This window comes from Trachinotus anak, unplaced genomic scaffold (genome assembly GCF_046630095.1).
Source record: "Trachinotus anak isolate AG129_WGS33_773 ecotype Australia unplaced genomic scaffold, CSIRO_AGI_Tana_v1 ptg000024l, whole genome shotgun sequence".
Lineage (NCBI taxonomy): Eukaryota > Metazoa > Chordata > Actinopteri > Carangiformes > Carangidae > Trachinotus > Trachinotus anak.
The window spans coordinates 10,793,936-10,805,944 of record NW_027273875.1 but is presented as its reverse complement, the minus strand read 5'-3'; the positions used below and the strand labels follow the sequence as shown (position 1 = coordinate 10,805,944).

The 12,009-nt window shown below is 41.3% G+C and overlaps 1 protein-coding gene across 1 annotated transcript in view; it reads left to right on the top strand.

The window, feature by feature from the left end:
* The window catches only part of LOC139608123 (uncharacterized), a 35,389-nt gene that overhangs the window by 9,441 nt on the left and 13,939 nt on the right, over window positions 1-12,009 (top strand). Inside the window, exons 2-4 of the mRNA XM_071461608.1 lie at window positions 5,477-7,590; window positions 8,204-8,506; window positions 9,757-10,018. Coding sequence (XP_071317709.1) covers window positions 5,493-7,590; window positions 8,204-8,506; window positions 9,757-10,018 — 2,663 coding nt within the window. The 5' untranslated portion in view covers window positions 5,477-5,492. The remainder of the gene's footprint in view (window positions 1-5,476; window positions 7,591-8,203; window positions 8,507-9,756; window positions 10,019-12,009) is intronic.

Here is a 12,009-nt window from a genome sequence, read left to right as displayed (position 1 = left end):
CATGGTCCAATAAGAGGCTTATTTAATGTGAGATGTGAAAATTCGAGACCTCCTTTACACTGAGAATGAGGAGTAGGAGACATCTTGTGCCTTGTAGTTTTTTTAAATTGGCAATATTCAGAGTGAATTTTAAACAAGAGAGGGAGTAGACGTAATTTAAAGAGGCCATTGAACTTTTCCCTGGAAAACCATGTCAGACACAAACTGGATTCAGAGCTGAGTCTAAAACCGTGTCTAGAAAGGGATCATTAACAATTTCCAAGTCAGCACTGAACCAGTGCTTTTGTCTCTATGCTCTGCCACTTTACTGTGTTGTGTGTGTTTTTTCTAAGTTGTCATATTTGCTGCCACCTCAGATGCAAACTGGGATCTGGCAATTGAAGCTATTAACAAGAGGGTAATTATGAAAAACTGTCAAATCACAAACTGAAAAGAAAGAAGTCTGTTTCTCTTTGATCAAGCAGCAGTTTCCTCATTTGACAAGAATCAAACACGCCTATATGCTTTGTACACTTTGTTTGGCTGAGGCAGACACAGGCGGCTCTTTTTGAAAGACAATTACTGCGAACACTCACAACAGCACTCAGCGTGTACTGTATGTTGGCGGAGCGCACAGCTCACCGCCTTTTATCAGATTCCATTAATGTGTAAGAAACACAGATTTAATTAGGACCAACCAACTGGAGTGATATCACATAAACAAAGTTAATTATATGCCATTTCAATTAACCTCCTAATCAACAGAGCTCACACCTTTTTACAGTGTTATCCTCGTAGGTGAATCCTACTGCCTTGTTCTGTCATTTCTTTTTTTTTTTTATTTTCCTGCTGACACAACAATGGTGGAAGAAGTACTTTACTTAAGTGAAAGTACTACTTCAACAATGTAAAAATACTCCATTGCAAGTGAAGTCCTGCATTCAACATCCTTCTCAAAAGCACATAAGTATTATTGACAAAATGTATATAAATGTTCTTATATTTATTATATATTGTGTTATACGTTAGTAGGTGACTAGTGCAGGTGGACTTCATTCTAACTACTGGCTTATATACAGCATTCATCTGTGTGTCCTTTTGTCTTTTTCTCAATATCTCTGTTTTTTGTTTTTGTGCTTTTTGTGGTTTTGTTTTTTTTTGTGGGGGGGGGTGTGGCATATTGGATCATCATGGTTATTTAAATCTAAGAAGTTGGGGGGAAATTGGTAGAACTGCTAACAACTCAGACATCTGAAACATAACAAGGGGCTCCATCCATACACAGGTTTTTTGTAAGTCATTAACTATTCTTTGTAATTTATGTGAATATCAGGGATAATTTTTATGTAAAAACAAGAAATACTCACGTAAAATTTTACTGAAGAAGAGTATCTGAGTGAATGTACTTAATTTCCACCACTAGACCGCAAGGGTTCAGACAAACAGTAGTTTTCCACTAAATGTACCTTGATATTACAGTTTGGATTTTTACATTAACATACTGTAAAGAGCAGCCACAGCACATTCAACAAACAATTTATGTTTATTGCAATCAAGAATATGAACATTAGCTAAAAAGGAAAGTTAAAAATGTACTTTACAAACCTTTTGTGTTGCTTTTGAAGGATCATTACTGAATTCACCCCAATGAGAATAATTATGAAGATTTAGCAGAAAATTTGACTGGAGCTTCAGGGAACAGTCCCAGATGAATTGACAAAGGAGATAATCGTAATGCTTTTCCCATATACATTCTGTTGCAGGTATGACTGTTTACAATAATTACATCTAGTATTTCTTGCTGTGGAACATCATTTACCAGAGAAATTCTCTCTCTCTGCGGTCCCTGCTGTGTGTTGAGGCTATGACAGTGAGTGAGTGAAAAGGCCACTGGCCAGCCTGCAGTTTACAGTGTGTGAGAGAAAAGTGATCAGAGTGATAGTGACTTCCACCATGATAAAACTGGGTCAATGTAACCCCCACCCCCCTCCACCACAGGCAAGGCTGAAAAAGGAAAAGAAAAAAAAAGATGAGGACACCATCACCAGACTCTGTGCGTGGATATAAGCATGGGGACACAGCAGCGTGGTTTGCTTTCTCTATGGGTCGGTAACTGTGTTGTGTTGGGACTGAAGGCATCCCCAGATTATTCTGACGTGTTCCTTCCTCCCCTGTAGTCTGTGGTTTACAGTGTCACGTTATAATCTGTCCCCCTGTATTTTCTCTCTACCCCCCTTTATCTCTGTCAGCCAGCATTGTCCTCAGTATCTGTTCCACCCAGTCCCGCTTTTAACTTTTTGGTCTTCCACTCCCTGAGAGATTCTCAATAAACGTGGCTTAAAGGTCTTAAGCTTAAAATGAAAATTCACCCTAACTAGCACTGTGTGAAAAAACAATATGTGATGTACCAGTTTGTTGTTGGTGATGTTTTGTTGCATCTCCACGTTAGCTATTGCGGAGTTTAAAGGGTTGCTATACCTAAATGAATCTTTAAAAAACATTTTTTCTTACTTACATCAGGTGGCATGTAGCCGTGTAGATAGACTGTGTCGTCCTTGTCCAGGTTTTGAGATATCCATCTTTAAGATTTTTGCCTCCACCGAATATGACAATGGAGACAATGGAGACTGGGACTATTTCTTTGGTAAAAAGTTATTGCTATAAAACTGTTCACAGCAAGGTCTTTGGAGATATTTAAAAGAAACGAAACAAACTAAATTCTCTATAATTGGGTGACGGCAAAAATCTCAGGCGAATAAAACTGAAAATATCTGCATGGCTAGATACCGTTAGAAGTGCATGAAAAAATATGGGGCCTTTCAATGTCAAATGACTGTGTAATTTTAGAACAGTTAAGACCACAGCCATGCTAGCAGCTTCATAAGGCTGCATTTATACACAGTGGTGCTTTAAACTACTGAGAATGCTAACGTCAGCATGCTGACTCGCTCGCTGATAATTCTAGCACGCTGGTGCTAAGCAGGTATTATCATAGTCGCCATTTTAGTTTTGTGTATTAATATGCTAATATTTGCACTACATCCAGACTACAGTTTAGGCTGATAGGACTGACTTACGTTTTGCAGGTATTTGGTCATAAACCAAAGTATAGGCCAAAAATTGGAGCTCATCATGGTGCTAGATAAAAAAACAAAAAGAATGTCTGCACCAAATTTTATGGCCATTCAATAATTGTCCACTCAAAACCACCTGTAAACCTCATAGTGGCCCTAGATGAAAAGTCAGGAGATCATCTCAGTAAGATTAATCCTGTGAGGACAATCAGTGTCTGTAAAAGAAATTAAAAAACATGTCATGATAATCTATCAGTCTGGACCAAAATGGTGGACCCACTGACTGACAGACGACATTGGCACCCTAGGGCCATGCTGCTAGCATGGCTAAAAATGTCTCTTTGAAATGTTAAGTGACCTTTTAAATTTAATATGGTTTTCAGTGATCTATAAATATCAAAGGTACACCTCAGGTTGTGGTGTCAGCCTGATTCAATCAATGAAGTATTGCTTCCTTCCAGACTCCCCAGTTTGTATCAACCTTATAATCACGAGGTGAACGATCCATCTAACACGAGGCAGAGACACCAAGCTCAACAGGCCACAAAGCTAAACTCTGTACATTTGTCATGTCCGCAGTGAGATGCATCATCTCAGACTCTATTTTAAAAAACTCAGCCTCAGCTGTGTTTTGACCTTAATGCTAACATTAGCAATGCTAACATCATCACAGCTAACCTGTATAGCCACTCCTACAGCCATACTGGTAATGTGGCAAAAAGTAAATTAAAGTACTTCATCAACCAAACACCCATAGGTGCACCGAACATCTCAGATTGATTTTATTTAACAGTGTGTGTATCAGAGGGTGGATTTTCACTTTAACGACAATAATATTTCATCTTAACATTTGAGAACAGCCTTATAATGAAATGTACCAAATGAGTATAAAAATCCTGCAGTAATTGTACCAACCTGTTATTAATAACATTAATCATAAAAGAAATTTGATGATACAAAGAAAAAAAATCTCCTATATGTATTTTAGCACAACGTGCATATTTATAAGATACACTCAGTTAATCTCTTTTTGCTGTGTCATGGTGAGAAAGCTTTCTCTCCAGCTGAGTTGTATTGTTGTGTATGTGGTGACCTTCTGTTTATACCATGGCCTGGACAAATGCTCATTTCAAATTGGCCCAAAGGATTCGGTTAATTTAGTTTATACCAGAGGCAGGATGAACAGGCTAGATATAGCTGGGGGCAGGAAGTGTTTCATTTCAGATAATCTCATGGCTCTCCAGCATTAAGTGAAGAATCCCTCTGAGCCATTAGCTAACTGTGAGAGTCACTGTGCTATTTTTCAGAGACAAAGCAGTACAAAGATAGCAACACAAAATATTTATTTTCCCATTACAGTAGTTGAAAGGCAATCACACACATGTGCCTGTAGTTCATCGTGTAGAAAAGCAATCATGGTTAAGCGTGTTAAGCATGGTTAAGCAAGTTTTTAATTTTTTACCATGATTATACAGTGCACATCCATAACAAGAGCAGTAAACGTGCACAGGCCAGCTATGTTTTACAGTATGGCTTATTACTTAATGTGACTGAATGCATCATGTTATGAATGAGGACTCCTCAGAGGGATGAAGGTTGTTGCAGCTCATCTGAGGCAGCTTGTGACTGAGCCTTTAAGAAGCCTCACTGCCATCAGGATTAGCTGGGATTATTTGCTGCTAACAGCAAACAGGTACACACTCTTGCACCCCCGGATTTTGGATTTTACAGGCTAATGGCAACGATACTACTGGAAAACAGTCTCAATGTATAATAAATGTCAAACTCTGACAAATACAGATGAGCATTAAATGTCTGGCAAGGTGCCGTGGTATAAGCAGGTATCAGACTGGGAGGTGCATGTTTAAATGGATTCAGCCAAACGTAATCACAACAGTGTTATCCATTCAAATCAAACATGCACCACAATGGGTATTCTCTTTCTATTTCTCCTTTCATTTGCAGAAAATGTCAAAGGAAACTTTATGTGTGACATGTTGATGGTCAAAGCTGAGATGTTACACGATCGATTGTCGGTTTCGTATTTGTTCTTGTATTTGTATGTTTTGGTATAGAGAAGACACCTTAGAGGTGACTTACAAAAATATGCAAAACATAAAAATCTATTATGGTTGTCAACATGTGTTGTCATTATTGTTGTAGATGTGGGGTTTTACTTTACATTTCACAAATAATGAAATTCATCCTTTGTAAATTTAATTAAATAATATTGTATCTGAAAAAAACAACTATGCAGTGCATCATTTAAATCGCTACAAGGCCTTGTTAATAATTTTGCACCATGTGCTGTTTCTGTCTAAACTGATGGAAAGTAAAGTGTGCCCCACATTTTCAGTGTTTGTGAAATTACAGTCATTTTCTGACTACCCTCTTTCTGTCTTTCTCTCCCTCTTCAATGACAGCTTTGCATAAACCCAGATGCCTCCCCTCCCTCTTGACGAGCGCATAGTGGTCATTCAGCGCCCTAAAAACTTAGCTCTGTGTGAGGCTTCCCCACAAACCATCCAGCAGCACTCCTCTCAAATATCAGCCTCCTCCAATGGACAGCTCGCCCACCCTACTAATCTCCACCCTTCTCAGTCCCATTTCTACTCACCCTCGTGTAAATCTCTGACTCTGGAATGCAAGCGCAGATCTTCCCGTGCGCAGAAATTCAAGGGCGACCAGCCTGTCATCCCAGCAGGTGTCAGACACATACCTAGCCACTGCCATAGCAATGGCACAGTAACACTTGGCCCACGGCTGCCCTCCCACACGCATACTATTGATATCAGGGTGACTGTGGACAAAAGAGGACGGACAGGAGGATTCAGCAACTCTTTAGGACGCAGCGGAAGTGTAAAAAGTGGCAGAGGGAAATGTGCCTCATCACAGTTGGACCAAGGACAATGTGAGAGAAAAACCGGAACCGCAGGGAGGCCAGGTGGAGCTGAGCACAAGTCACAGCGAAGTCGCCATAGTCAGCTGTCAACTTCCCCTGGAGGGGTCCTTCAATTCGTCCCCGCTCAGGCGCAGCAGCATAAGTTCAGGAGTGAAAAGGAGAAGGAAAACGCTAGCTTTCTTAACAGAAGCAACCAGGAATTTCCTTCTTTAGGTCACAAGAAGAATTCCAAACTGGGAACTGTCCATCAAAGCCATAATAGTCACAGTCTGCCCTACCACCCCAACTCCGTCCCTGTGCCCCATGCTGCCATCCTAAACTCCAGCTATCCCGGATCCCCTCCCTCCCAACCCACCCATGTCCCAGTCCCATTTCAGCAACTCAGCCAGTCACACCCGTCCCGTGCAAGGGATCACCGCCCCCACATTCTTCATGGTCTGCCCCTCTCTCCCTGCTCCTCGCACGCTGGAGGGTTCCCCAGCCCTGACCATACCTGCACCATCGACTGCACCCACCCATTCAGTTGCGGCTGCTGGAGGCTGGTAAAATGCAGAGGGTGTAAGGCGCACTCTGCTAGCTGCCAAGGAGGTGGAGGAAGCTCTTCCACCTCATTTTCCTGTGTTCGTAATGTTGGAGCAGTGAAGAAGGGAGGCAAAGAAATGGGCCTGAGAAATCTGGGTGGATGTCTCTCCACCGCCTCCACCTCCAACACCTCCTCTTCAAACAGCACTGTGTCTGACTGCCGAGCAAGCCTGTTCAAACCTCTCCGCTGTGCCTCCTGCTCTGGTGAGGCCAGAAACTTTGAGAGTCCTGCTATCCTTCGCAAAAAACTGGTAGGGGGATGCCTGCCCTGTGCTCCTCTGTCCTCCTCAGCCCCACTCCGGGCAATACAGAGCTGCGTCACGGGCTGCAACCCCAAAGCCTCTCAGACAGGTAGTTCCACCTGCAGCTACTGCAGCAGCGACCCCATAGTGGTCACATTCAACCCTCGCCGAGGCAAACCCCCGGGAAGAGGCATCGGAGCAGCTCATCAGATGGGTATGTTCCAAGCCGATGACGATGACTACAGCGTGCGCACTATCTGGCCTGAGGAACTGGCCAAGAAGATGACCCATTCTAAAGCCCAAAAGAATCACTGTGCCGGGATGGGAGGAGGAGTCGGGCAGAGTTGTGCAAGCCAGGCCCAAAATGGCAGTAACGGAACAGGCCTTGTCCTCCTGGACTGTCAAAACCTCCAAGAATATGCACAGCCTCAGCTTACAGATCATGCAGGACGACGCCGGCTTCAGCAGGGCAAAATGGCTGCCCTCGATTTTATGGGCTACAGGTCAGGATCTGGGTATGACGAAGGCCGGAACTCGCTGAAGAGGCTATTGAAAAAAGCAGACGATGGAGGAATGGACGATGGTCTGGAGCAAGATGGAGATACAGCATATCCACATTCCCCCTCTCCCCGCTCTGCCTCCCCACCATCGCCCGTGTCCTTTTCGCCCCCACCATCCGCCCCTAGCACACTAATCAAACCCAAACCCTGGCAGAGAGACAGGGAGGGAGGACACTCTCTGCCATCAGCTCAGTCCCTTCACCTGGCCCTGAACTCTCTGAACAGAGAGCAAGATGAGGAGAACAGTAGAAGTAAGAATCTCTTCCAATTCACATGCAAGTAGTGAAAAAAAAAATAGAGGTAAAAAATGAGTGCAGAATGTTAATGGATGTTGGAGACACTAAAACTCAACTACAATCACATAGCAGGTTGAATGCCATTTTGCTGTATTTTTCAGCCACTTATATAACACAGATAGATGTCCATCAAAAGATCCCTCACGGTTAGTTTCAGCTGCTGTACCTTTTTATGAGTGCAACCTGTTTTTGCTTGGCATATGCTGTCATGGTTCTGAGCCCAGTCCCCCTTGATGTGTTAAATAATTTTGCAGTGTTTTTGACAGATGCACATTTGGGAACATTTAGTTCCTTTGTATCTCAGCAAGTTGTTTCATAAAATAAGCAAAGTGCTCATTGCCAGGCCTGTTTTATAGTCAATAAATACTGCTAATTAGCTTACAGACTAAAATGACCCACTTTTGATTTAGTGATTTAGTTAGATCGAGTTTTGTTTGTCTTTTGTCTCCCTGTACATGTTTTCAAGTATCTTGTCCTTTCATGTTCTGTTCACTGACGGCAGTTTAAACTGTGACTTCACCACTGACATAGACAACATCTCTACACACTTTGTCTTGTCTTTTTCCAGTGCACCTTTCTCTGCCACTCTCCTCCTCATTGCCGGCATCTCTGTCAGATGAGAGTGTGATGACTCCTGATGCAGAGAACGCCGTGGTCAGTCCCATCCTGCCCTTCCTCTTTCTGGGGAACGAGAGAGACGCCCAAGACCTGGACCTGCTGCTGCGCCTCAACATCGGCTACGTGGTCAACGTAACCACACACCTTCCCCTCTACCATGTCAACTCTGGACTGCGCTACAAAAGGCTGCCAGCCACCGACAACAGCAAGCAGAACCTTCGACAGTACTTTGAGGAGGTTTTTGAGTTCATTGGTGAGAGTCCCACCTCTGATATATTGTTATATCTGTGAATATGTATATGGTGGGTTATAGAGCGTTCGTTTGACATGTTGGGGGTCAGCTTGTTTGCGGTCTTACTGGGAGTTTGATGATTTTGTTTTGAAATTTTCTGCGTGCTCAGTGAAGACTGCAGTCCAGGGCGTGTTAGCTTGGCAGGGTTAGGGGCGGGCAGTGTGGGGGGCAGGCAGTGTGGGGGGCAGGCCTTTACCAAAAGAAGAAAAATGCACCTCCCAGTAACTCTCTGAAGTTATTGGTTGTTCATTCAGGTTCATTCAGGAATCAGCTGGTTTTGCTCAGAATTGGAACTACATGTGCAGTCACTCGAGCTAAGCTCGCTGTTATCCCAAATTTGAAAAGAAAATGCTGCATCCTGTATTGAATCGATACAGGATTCAAGTTGTTATTTCATTTATAAACTATGTCTTCAAAGTGCTGTGAACAATATAATGTCAAGTACCAAACCAGTCACATCCAAGTAGACTGGAGAAGTTTATCAATGAGCACTAGACTGATGAATTTTGTGTGCTGTGAGAAACTACACGTATGCTTACCTTCTACAGATAAGGACAACAGAGCCCTTAGCACAAAGTCTTAGTCCTTCCTGCAGCGTCCCAGGTTTGAATCTGACCCGTAGCCCTTTGCTGCATATCATGATATCTCTCATGGACATTCCTCTTTAATTGTAATTGTAAATCAGTAGTATGCTACATTTTTTGTTACCCTTGATGATTATGGCTCATAAGCACATAAAAGAGTGTGTAAAAAAAGTCAGTAATTCTCACTTAATACTGTACCTCCAAATTGAAGGCTGGCAGCTTGCTTAACTACAATGTTTTGTTTTGTATTTTTATGAATAATATAAAAATACATTTTATAAATATACAAAAGATTTGAGGTAATGGTGTGGAGGCACTGTTCACTGAGCTGGACAGAGTAATAATGGTAATGGGACTAATTACTGTTGCTGTAGAGTAGTTTTTCAACAAGTAACATGTATCCATCCTACGTTTTGGGTGTAAATGGGCTTAATTCTTTATTTATTCTTTATTTCTTTATTCCTTATCTTCTTTATATGTCTCAGGCCTTGCTAAATGTGTGTTAGTTGTAAGTTGTAATTACAAATGTTTTATATTCAAAGATGCTCACAGCTGGCCAGCATGCAGCATTAAGTCGGTTTTTCCTTCTTGAAATCAGCTCATCTGCTCTGTTGTTCTCATCCACAGAGGAGGCATATCAGAGTGGACAGGGAGTGTTGGTGCACTGCCAGGCAGGCGTGTCTCGTTCTGCAACCATCGTCATCGCCTACCTTATGAAGCACACCCTCATGACAATGACAGATGCCTACAAATACGTGCGGAGCCGGCGGCCGGTAGTGTCCCCAAATCTAAACTTCATGGGCCAGCTGTTGGAGTTCGAGAGGGACCTCAACTCTGGGGTGACCCCTCGCATCCTGATGCCTAAACTTAACGGTGTGGAGACGCAGGTGTGAGAAAGGACAGGGGTTAGGAGCACTTAGGGTTACCGCAGGTGAGAGATTCAAGTGGCATTTATGAGCGTTAAAGGAAGAGTGCAGCACATTTTACGAGAGAGAGAGAGAGATGAGAAAATTACAAATGGAAAATGATGATGTGTTTGGCAATTAGTGCACTTTTAACGCTGTGAAAATGAGACAAAAGACTGGATGGTTCTTTGTTTAAGTAGTAACTCTTAGACAACTTGATCATCATCCAGTATGCTGTTTATAAAATAATGTGCCAATATTTTGTATAGATCAATATCTAATTTTTTTTTTTTCTGATGCCTCTTCCTTTTTGTCCCCGTCATTTCCACACACAGAAATACAGTTGTCACTAATCACAAATGCATGCAGATTGACAACGCAAACGGGGAAAGTATTCACTGGTCATGTCTCACTTCATCCAAAGCACCACTGTGATGTCTCCATCACATGTAGCAACACACAGGTTATAACAATGCACTTTACTTCCCATGCATTTCTTCAGTTTGTCTATCACCAACTGAATGGTCACAAGGGCGAGAAGAATTTGTTACACAGACCTCAGTCACTGTTTTGGTCAATGTTAACATGTCTGTGGGTTATTTTCCTGTTTGAAAACTGTGCAATACAGCAGCATGGACCTAGTCGTGATGTGAGTAGCATTAACCTGGGAAACAAGACAGAAACAGGTCATGGGGATCTCTTAGGACAGTTTTATTTCATCACAAGTCTGAAATGATGCCGTGCACTCTCATGAGTGAGGTGCTCACAGGTTAATCCACTGATATAAACTCATTATAAACACATTTAGGACTGAGCTGAAAACACAAGTCAACAGAACAGTCAGAAGAATGGATTTTTTTTTTTATACTCACTATGATTTACAATATATTTGGCTGGAGGAGTGGGTTGGCAGGTCCTCCATTGTCCTGTTGATATAATGTGCTTTAAAACAACAGACCTTCTCCAACTGTGCTCTGTTTATTCCATGGTTAATTCATGAGAGAGATGCATTATTTTTATTCATTTTTTACATTATGTAAAAAAACAAACTTGTTTAATGTTCAGGTTGAAAACAAACCTGTTATTTAAATAGCACATGGCAGTTTGTTTGTTGGAGACACACAAGGCAACATTTAACTACGAATTAACCTCTCTGGTCAGAAACATGGAGCCAAACCATTTATCTTGTGTTATGGCAAAAAAAGTGTGAAAGTTTTTATTTTTTAACTCTTAATTTCTGATCTTTACTGGCTTCTGATGTTTTCTCTACTTTGAAAAATGTATTTTTTCATGACCTAAACTATCTTACCTAAATCATGAATACACTTAAAGCCAAATCTACTTTATATTTTATTATTTTGATGCCTTTGTGAAGGAATCAGAAAACATCACAGTTTTTTTTAGAGATGATGTCTTAGCTGATTAGCTAATGTCTGTGTTGTTACTCCCTAACTGTTCTTTTGCCTTATTCTCCTTTCTGAACTTCTTAACTGTGTCCATCATGACTATGCATTATTTTTTTATTGCGAAGACTTTGGTTCGATTAGAGTAGGTTCCTTGATTCACTGTGATTTTTTCCTCTTTATTGTTAAGGTTTCCATCCCGAGTCTTATTCAGTACACATAAAATACAAACATTCTTATTACAAAACAGTTACAAAACTTAATTCTCCACAAGAGGCTCGTAAATGAATTATAATGTACAAAGTCAGGGCAGATTGAGTTGACATGCAGGATGTTAACAGTATCATAGCTTCCATATAATATCAGTTAATTCATTTTATAGTAAGAATCAGTGATTAGTGGAAAACTGATGTTTTCTAATCTGATAGCTAAGGATGAGAATTATTTTGCACATTTTCTAAACTGATGCCATACACATTTTTTTGACAGCATGCTGTTAATATATACGTTATATTGTAACGTAAACATTTGCAAAAAAAAAAAAAAGCATAAATTGTTAAACAGTATAAAAT